The 10,115-nt window shown below is 45.3% G+C and overlaps 1 protein-coding gene across 2 annotated transcripts in view; it reads left to right on the top strand.

The window, feature by feature from the left end:
- The window catches only part of LOC107156665 (SLAM family member 9-like), a 44,099-nt gene extending 34,252 nt beyond the window's left edge, over window positions 1-9,847 (top strand). For both annotated transcript variants that reach the window (XM_015502699.2, XM_048814656.1), the window contains exons 3-6: window positions 2,201-2,500; window positions 4,857-4,967; window positions 5,272-5,366; window positions 8,020-9,847. In XM_015502699.2, the coding sequence (XP_015358185.1) occupies window positions 2,201-2,500; window positions 4,857-4,967; window positions 5,272-5,366; window positions 8,020-8,160 (647 nt within the window). In that variant the 3' untranslated portion in view covers window positions 8,161-9,847. The remainder of the gene's footprint in view (window positions 1-2,200; window positions 2,501-4,856; window positions 4,968-5,271; window positions 5,367-8,019) is intronic.
- The last annotated feature ends 268 nt before the right edge of the window (window positions 9,848-10,115 follow it).

Here is a 10,115-nt window from a genome sequence, read left to right as displayed (position 1 = left end):
TCTCTCTCTCTCTCTCTCTCTCTCTCTCTCTCTCTCTCTATATATATATATATATATATATATATATATATGGAAAACACTTTTTATGTCTGTAGTTATGCTCCAATTCTCATTCCTAGTATCACTTACTTATGGCTTAAATGTTTTAGTCATAGGAATCAATATTTTTTCTTTTGATGGGTCATTTTTTTAAAAATTAGATTTTGGTGTTGCTGATTTAATAGCTCTTTTTTTAATTGTCCTTTAGGCATATGCTTGATAACAGTTAGAATAAAACTTGATTTTCAAAGGCTTACTGAGTTGGATTTATGTTTCTCATATAACAGGGAGCAGGGGACAGCACTTGCTGGCATTGGCTAGCGCTCAGCTTTCTCGCTGGGGACCTGGGCTGGCTCTGTCCGCTCTACCGTCCTAGGTGCCCAGGTCTTATAGATCCTGTGCTGTGGTCTGCCGGCTCCAGGATGGCTGTTATCCAAATGCTGTTCTGCAATCAAGGCAGCGAAAGAGAAGGGTGGGGGTGGGGGGGATTCTTTCTCATTTTGAGGCTTTGTCTCCTCAGGAATGAAGACCTGTCCTTCCCTCCACCAAATCCCCGCTTGACTTCATTGGTCAAGACTGCGATGGCAAGAAGATTTGAGAGACTGAGAATGTAGCTCTGCCACTCTGGACAGCAGATGGAGGGAGGCAGGGATGGAATGGGGGCTGGGCCTGAATGTGGGCAGAGCGACCTGGACTGGACACCTGGCCACTAACGTTTGTTTCTACCTGTATGACATCCTCCCCTCCAACCTGATCTGTCCACCAAAATAGTGGGGGAGTCAATAATTTATTCTTGAACTTCCAGTAGTTTTGTTTTGTAACATTTATACATTCTTATACTGTGTTGTTAGATACATAGTAACTATAATAAGTTTAGTAACTAATAGGATTAAAGACAAGGGTAATTCTGTTATTAATCCAACAAAAACAAAAAAAGTTTTTTATTTAACATACTTTTTTGTTGTTGTTGTTGAATTGACAACAGAATTACCCTGTACTTTAATCTCTCTGTTTGGCCCATTTGTTGTGTTTCCAAATCTTATATTGTTTGCAGTTTGCAGTAATTGTTGCCACATTTACTATTATGTTATTGATATTTTTTCTGGTCTTTTTTTCATATTTTTCTTTTTAATATTTTTATGTCATTAGATAGTATAAAGAGCACACTAGGTTTACCCAATCTGAGTGTCTTGGCCTTATTTTAATAGTGGGTGCTAATGCATGTAAGTGTACTTCAATATTTCACATGTATGAATTTGCTCTTGACATCTTATTTAATATTTTCTGTTTAACATAACTTTTTTTTTTGCTTTTGTTAGATTGATAACATAATTCTCCTGTACTTTAATCCTATTGGTCACTAAACTTAAGATTTTACTTCAGCATTTAAAGTTAATCAGCATATTTTTTTCCCTCTGAACAAAACAAGAACTTTATCATGTTTTTCCATTGTATTTGCAACTCCCCTATCTTATGAATATCTATTATATACATACATACACATTTATATGTACATATAATACTCACATGTGTGTATATATTTACGCAATGGTAATCATATGTGATGTTTACTGAATTATCTAGATTTGACTGTAGGTCTTGCTCTTTGATCACTGCTGTATCCTGTTTCTTTTATTCTTAAATTCATTTTGCATTTTCCCCCTGCATATTGTTGAATTCCTTTAAAAGAGGTGATTAGCTTTCAAAGCACTTGAGTGACCTAAAGTGTCTTTGTTTGCCCTTGTAATTCAATGCTAGGTGAGTAGAGTATAAAATTCTAGTTTCAAGTCCATTTTCTTATAAAGGTCATGGAAAATACCTGAGCAGGGTGACTTTAAGGAACTTAAGAATCATGGGACAATGGTGAGGACCAGGGCAGCCTGGGAAAGGTCCAGGAAGTGATCCTCACCTTGCTCCTTGGATTAGATGGATGATGAGGAGCTTTAGTTCCCCTCTCTGAGCAGAAAAGGCTTCAGCCGTCTGCCTGTGGCCTGGTAGTCAGAACCACTGGGGAGTGTGGTGAGGGGTGGGCTCCTTCCCCAGGCCTGCATTTAGAAAACTGGCAACATCTCACTGCTGTATCACCTAGGGAGAATGGCTGATGTACTAGGGTGAGCCTCCAGTTCTGAAGATGTTTCTCTTTTGCTCCTTCTTATTCCAGAGCCCATCCCTGAACCCCAAATTCGGATTCATTCATTATCCAACACACCAGGCTGGTGCAATGTCAGTCTGGAGTGTGGGACCCCAGAGACCACAGAGAACTTGACAGTGACCTGGTTGAGCAACGGCTTTCCCAGGGAGCTGGAGCAGAGAGGGACACTGTCAGCTGCCTCCAACTCTAGGAATCTCAGCCTGAGCCTGCCCCTGAGTCAGTCACATGGCCATCTCACCTGTGTGGTCAGCAACTCTGCAGACCAGAAGAATGCAACCGTAGACCTGGGGAGCATCTGCCCACAGAGGGGTGAGTGTGGTCTCCCAGGAGAGGTGATGGAAATGGGATGGCAGTGAATGGGGATGGGTACCAAGTTGGGGAGGACTCAGGACAGTGATGGGACTGAGGAGTTCACTTGGTACAACCTGAAGATCCCCACTTCAGTGAACAACCACATTCTCATGAAGGTCTTCAAATCTGCAAGTCCAGGAGTTGGGCCAGTGTATGGAGACTGCAGCATCCCGGTACTTACATACAGGACTGTTTTAGTTGCTTTTTCACTGCTGTGACTGAAAGACCCAACCAGAACAACTGTAGAGGAGAAAAAGTTTATCTAAGGGCTCACGGTTTCACAGGTCTTAGTTCCTATACAGCCAGTCCACAGGGCTCCAGGTGAGGTTGAACATCATGGCAGAAGAGTGTGGCAGAGGGAAGCAGCTCACATGATGATTAGGAGACAGAGAGAGACTCAATTCTTCAGATACAAAACATATACCCCATAGCCACACCCCTAATGAACCACTTCCTTCACCACACCCCACCTGCCTCCAGTCACCACTCAGTTAGTCCCATCAGGAATCAATTCTCTCGTTAGATTAACACTATGACCCAATCATTTCTCCACCAAACCTTGCATTGTCTCACACGTGAGCTTTTAGGGGACACCACATCTAAACCCCAACAGGCTGGCATGTGGGCATCCCAGTTCCCAGTATCATAGAGCCTGGGAGGCTGAATTAGTCATCAGAATCCAAGGAAGGTAGGGGGAGGACTCAAGGAGTAGGTGAACCCTCAGTGCCCATCCCCCACCCCCAGGCCTGGAATGTTCTGTCCCCCATCCTCAGGTCAGGGTCGTTCGCTGCATGGCCTGGACATGCATGATCCATTCAGGTTGATAGATGCCTGGATTTTGTTTTTTATGCACCCCAGACATCTCCTTGGAGTATGTTTAACATCTCTGACTATGTAAGCCACTGTCAGCCCCCTCTGGATAGTATGAACACTGCAGCCACCATGACCAACTAGTACATTTCCCCGAGTCAGCCTTCGGGCTCACCTGGGCTGTGTAAAAGGCCTTCAAGGTGTGTTAGCTCTTATAAAGGAGCCATGTTTCATAAAGACCAACCCTCCCACCTTCCCAGAATTGTACAGTAGGGGCAGTGGTTGTGCAAAAGGAGGTATGATTATCAGTCACTACCCTGTTCAGTCCTTGTCTTCCTGACTCTGCCTGTTCCCTCGGGGGACTTCACATCTCTTCTTTGTCATTTCTTACTCCTCCACTTAGATTCGATCCACAGACTTGCGCTGAGCACATACTATATGTTGAGTGGATGGTGCATGTGAAAAACAAGATAAGCCCCTTCTCCCTAAGGACAGTGCAGTGGGGACATTGACACATCCTGGCTGTGTGACCATGGATATATTACATAGTTTTTAAGCCTTTCTATTTATAAGATGGCTAATATTTTTACCTACTCCACAGTTATTGTTGTGAGATTTGAAAGAGGTAATATATGTAAACCTATCAATCAATAATTATTAGATAATACATACTAAAATGAGGAAGAAGAAATTTCTAAGTACACAAACACATATATGAATATTTTCTTCTTTTTCTTCTTCTCCTCCTCCTCCTCCTCCTCCTCCTTCTTCTTTTTACCAAAGATTGAACCCAGGGGTGCTTTACCACTGAGCTACATCCTCAGCCATTTTTATTTTTTAATTTTGAGAGACAGGGTCTCATTAAGTTGCTCAGGCTGATTTTGAACTTGTGATCCTCCTGCCTCAGCCCCCCGAGTTGCTGAGATTACAGGCATGTGCCACTGCACCTGGCTTGTTTCTAAATAGAAAGCCAGATGTTAAATGCTGAAGTTGAGGCAAATATAAAGAGTGGTTCAAGGAAATAAAAAATAAACTGAGAAACTTCTTAGGAGTTGGGGAAGGTCTGACAGAGAACAACTGAGCTGGGCCTTGAAGGATGAATAGGAGTGTTTTTGTGATAGTCTAAAATATTCATCACAGACCCAAAGGACAACATGCTCTGAGGTGTGTAGATCCAGATCCTTCCACCCCCTCCCTCTTGCCATATACCTTCCTTCTGGAGGTCTGCAAGGAGAAAAGAGAGGCCAGGATGTACATGGCCACTCTAGGTAGAGGAAGCCTCTGAGGTTTGGCCGCGATTGGACAGAAGACTTGGAAGCAGAAAAATGAAAGAGTCACTGGCCACTCACTGGACAGAGTACGAGAAAGGACATTCTTTCGGGTTGCAGCAAAGTTGGGCCCCGGGAGACAGATGGAGCCTGGGTGGTCATGTTTCCCCTCATCCTCTCCCTGGCTTCCACTCCTGGTTGAAACAGATCTGATGCCTGGTTGTCCTTGACCTCAGGTTCTTTTCAGAGCATATGGCTTTGGAGAGGAGTTCTTATCATGGTTCTGGTGGTGAGTCTGGGGGCTGGAGTGTGGATCTGGAAGAGAAAGAAGATGGAGACTGAGAGAGGTAGAAGCTGGGAGACACTGAGGGATGGGGGTGCTGGGGAGCGGCAGTGGATGCAGGCAGCCCTAGAGACAGTTGGCAGCCTGGGAAGTCCATGGGCAGAGAGAGGCACTTTCCTGGCAGCAGCTGGGGTGGAGCAGAGCTGAGGGTGGGAGGTGGTGCATGCCCAGTGAGGAAGGGCCAAGGGTGGCAGGAACAAGACAGGGTCTGGGCCCTGATTTTACAGCCTGGGAACAATGAGCTTGCACCGGGCCTGGTGAGGGATCACTCAATTGCACACTTTCAATGACAGCAACTGTTCCCCAAGCCCCTCCTAGAGCAGGCTCTGATGACCCGCAGATTGGTGGACTTGACAGCCACGACCTTCCCTATGCAGAGATCAGCCCCCTGAGGCCCACTGAGGTGAGTCTAAGGGAATTGAATTAGGGCAGCTGACATGTACTCAGAGGCGGGAGTCCCAGGATGTCCAGGACACTCTGTCCCACTGTCAGGCTCTGGGTCTGTTCCCTGCCTGGAACAATGTGGCTGCATGTCTGAGGGCCCACAGCATGCTGGGAGCTGTGGTGCACATACATCTCCACATCCACGGTATAGTTGCCTCAGATTCTCACCGCCAGTGAGGAGGAGAGGGAGGCCAAGGGAGGTGACTGACTCAAGGACGCACAGCCTGGCAGTGAGCAAGGTGTCCTAGAAGCCTGGAGGAGCTCTTCACCCACAGGCTGAAATGCAGGCCAGAGGAGAGGCCCGAGTGTAAATGGTCGAGGCTTTGGTGGGACTCTGCCGTCAGCTCAAGACCCAGAGGAAGTAAAAGCAGGGTCCCAGCAGGGCCCGAAGGCAGGGTGAGCACAAGGGTTTGAGGAGCCACCTTCTTCTGACCCCTGTCCCTCTTCTCCCTGCCTGAGATCCCACCATAGATGCCACCCCTTTGTGTATGCTGTCCCCACTGATGAAGTATCCCTGGGCGGGCACCTTGTTGGCCACTGGCCCACAGTTGGAAGTTGGTGCCGTGGTCTCAGATGGAGCGACTCCACCTAGGAGAAGATGGGAGACAGGTTGAGCCAGGGAAGGAGAGGGCCCTGAGGGGAATCCCCGGAATCAGTGATTCTCAAACTTGAGTGGGTGGCAGAATTCTCTGGAGGGTTTGGCAGAATGGACTCCTGAGTTTCTGATTCAGTGGGTCTGGGGTAGACCTCGAAATTTCCATTTCTACCAAGCTCCCAGGTGACACTGATACTCCTGGTCTCACACCTTGAGAAACACTGGGCTAAGGGGTGAGTAGGGACAGCTAGTGGAGCTGCAGTCTGCACTCCCGGGGATAGCGAGGGGCTGGCTCCTCTCCCCGCCCATCCTCTGACTTCTCTAAGGAGCGAATGACTCGAGATCTTTGAGACCCAGAAATTCCTTGGTCCAGTCCCAGCAACTTATATTGGAGAGTGTGGGAACCCCGAAAGATCACTGGACTTATCCAGAGGACCATGGCAGGACAAGGCAGAACAGGGGTCTCCTCTCTGCTAGCCCGGTGCTTGTCCACTGGCCCCAACTGCCTCAGTGTCTGTCACACTTGCTTCCCTTCTCAGCCCTTCTGAGTTATATCTCCACTTGACTGGGGCCTTCGGGGACTCAGGAAATAGTTCCTTCCCACCTAAGCCCCGGTCCTCCACTACCAGAGCACCACAGGAGAGGGGCACTAATGGCTTTGGGGGGAGAAAGCCAAATCAGGTGACATCCAATTCCAGTTCTTAGCCCTATCCTGCAGTCACCTCAGTTCCTGGCCTTGGGGAGCTCTGCCCTCTGGGAAAAATGAATGCCCTCCAGGACACAGGGGAACGAACACAGAATGGGACATGAAGGAGCAGAGTCAGCAGAGAGGGGCATGAAACCCAGCTTGGACACTGACTTCATTTAACCGTAGAAATGTTACTTTGCTTCCCTGGACCTCAGTTTCTTCTTTTAAAAAATGTGGATTGCAAAAATAATGCCTGACACTGAGCTGATGCTTTTCCTTGAGAGTAGTCAGTGTGATTTACAAATTTGTTCAACAATTATTTATTGAGTGCCTAAGGTGTTCCTAGAATCGTTCTAATGTGGGTTGAAGGAGTCACCAAAGCAATGAAAGTCCTTCCCCTCAGAGAATCTGCATTCTAGTGAGAGTGAGGGTATCACAGGGTGCCGACACCTCGCAGGGATAATTTTTCCTGCTCAGAAAGGGATAAGCCCCTGAGAAAAATATAGTGTGAAGTAATTAGTGAAGAAATAAGCGACAAAGTCAGAAAAGTAGTTTAAAGGGAGTGCCTGATAGATTCTTCCAGTCCTGGTTGGGAGCTGGAACGGAACTGCCAGAAAATGGATCGGGTCTTTCTTTTAGGGGGTGCATCAAAGGCAGGGATAAGGGTTCAGTGGGTAGAGTCTTGCTCTGGTGTCTTGGAATCTTGATAAGCCACACACATCTCTGGGAGGCTGTGTGGCTAGGCTGTGTGGCTGCTGCAGCAGGTCACCCCATCTCCGGTGCTGTGTGGACCTGGCCAAGCTGAATAGGAGCTCAGGTGTATCTGGGCAGTCTCACTAGCAGGGATTGCCAGACACCAGGTTTTCCCATTCAGTGGCCACCATGCCGATCTGGGCCACGTGCATTTCATGGGTGGCTTCCAACATGGGGGTGGGGTGAGGATGGCAAATAAAATAAATAGGCGAAGTGTGAAATGTTGGGTGATGATAAATGCTAAGGAACAAAGCAGGGAAGGTGGTGACGGCAGGGTCTCCATTGTCACTGAGCAGGGAAAACAGCACTGGGAAGAAAGCCCCAGAGGGACCGAGGGGGCCATTGAGCAGTGTGGAGGTGGCTGGTGGTCAGGGACACAGGAAGCATCCCGGTGGAGACAGAGCAAGTGGCATTCAAGAGAGGGCCTGAGTGAAGCTGCATTTTGGGGTGTTATCAGGGTTGAGAGGCAGAACTCCCCACTGGTGGAGAAGCCCACAGAGATGTCGCTTGACTGGCTCTTGTATCTGGTTCTGAGAAGCAAACCCAGCCCCCTTCTCACCCCCATTTGAATTGTAGGATAATCTGGACATCTGCCTTGTACAGACCCCCAAGCTGACTCCGGCAGTCCACACTGTTTATGAGAAGATCCATAAAAGCCCAAAACCCAAAGGGTCACCTAGATCAGGAGTGAACTTGGACGATGACAGGCCTTGGTAAAGTTTGTCCCCCCCTCACTCTTCACCCCAAGTTTTCAGCTATCCCTCCTAGACCCCCATTCTTCTTGATCCATCCCACTGAGATAGCAAAGCAGCATGAGCTTCTCCCTTGGGCTCCCCTCTGTTATGACGTGAATGGTTGTGTCTCCTCTAAAATTCATGAGAAGACTCATGAGTGGGATTAGGCATCTCTTTTGCCCTGTCTCCTTCTGCCATGTGAGGACACAGCTGATGTTCATCCCCTCTGGAGGATGCATCACCAGGGGGCCAGCAGCCCTACTGGGGCCTTGACCTTGGACTCCCAGTCTTCAGAACAGTGTGAAATGATTTTCTGTTCTTTATAAATTACTGAGTCTGTGGTACTTTGTTGTAGCAACATAAACAGACTAAGAAATGTACCAAAGTTTTCTGACTTACAGATTGTGAGCAGTCATTTTGCTTTTTTAAACTTCAAAGTAGGAGAGGCAGACATTTTAGCAGTTTGCCAGACTTCTGATCACTGACCTCTGGCCGGCTTTACCCCCCTTAGGGGATTGAGCATTTTCATGAAGATAATTGGGATGGAAGGCCTTTGAGGAAGATGGGCCTTGGGTGAAGGACTTCCAGAACATCATAGTCAAGCCCACTACCCAAGATAGAGAGGAGTGGGCCTTGACTGGCCAGGGCCATGAGGCCTGTAGATGGAGATCCAGGTCACTTCTGCCCAGGGTGAGAGGGAACATTTCTTGAGTTTGCTGCCTACTGGGTGATTCTCAGCACAGTAAATTTAATGTCTCAGGGCCTCACAGAATTCAAGTTATTCACAGACCCCTTTACTTTTTAGCGTTTACATTTGGTGGCACTGGGAATCAAACCCAGGGCCCCATGCATGCTAACTAAGCACATGATCTACCCCTGAGCCACACCTCTAGTCCAGCCCTTTTATTTTTATTACATAACATATGAATAAAGTACAAAAGACAAAAGGTACGTCTTGTTGAAATTCTGATGTTTTCTCAATTTTGCTTCTATTGTAAATAGAGTCTTCTCCTCATTATAGTTTGTTTGATTGTGAAGAATTATATATATAATTATAATTATATATTATAATTATATATTAAGCCACATTACTCAATTTCCCAACTGTTTGTAATAGTTGTTTTACTTCATTCCCTTGAATTTCAGGGGTGAATAATCATATTTATCAACAAACAACTGTAAATTTTGCTTCTTTCCAGTTTTTATGCCTCATTCGTTTCTCTTGCATGAGTACATTGGTTAGTACCTCCAAAGCCATGTTAAATATAGTGATGATAACATGATAGTTACTTTGTTCCTGACTACAATGTCAATGGTTTCCCCATTATTCATTTTTTTTTGGGTTAAGGATATCATATTTTATCATGTTACAAAAGTATATATGATTTTTAACAATTTTTTTATTCAAAAACAAAGTGTCAAATTTTATCATTTTCTTTTCAGCATCTGAATATATCATGTTTTTCAGTTTTTCAATTAACAACACATTAATAGAGTTCTGTTCTTGAATTACTGAAATGAACCCCACTTAATGTAGTCTTTTATTTTGCTGTTTGATATTATTTTTATTTGGGATTTTTGCATCATTATTCATAAATGAAATTATATTGTATTCATTTTATTTTTATCAGTTTCTTATGTGTGTTATGCTTATTAAATACTCTTTTTATCCTCAATTTTTATAATCAAATGCAAATTTGCTTTATTGTCCACATGAGAAAATTCTTTTTAAAGAATTCTTATTACCCAGTGTTGATGTAAATCATTTTATAATAATGTTAATTAAAGATATGCAAACATAAAACTACGTATAAATCACTTTTTATTATTATAAGCCAAAAAGAGGTATGTAAAGTGAAGAAAACACAAAATAGTATACAATGAAGCAATGGTGTGTTAATTTTTCATTGCAGAAGATACCTGAGATAAATCAACTCG

The sequence above is a fragment of the Marmota marmota genome, unplaced genomic scaffold (genome assembly GCF_001458135.2).
Source record: "Marmota marmota marmota unplaced genomic scaffold, marMar, whole genome shotgun sequence".
Taxonomy (NCBI): domain Eukaryota; kingdom Metazoa; phylum Chordata; class Mammalia; order Rodentia; family Sciuridae; genus Marmota; species Marmota marmota.
This window is presented reverse-complemented; position numbering and strand designations above follow the sequence as displayed.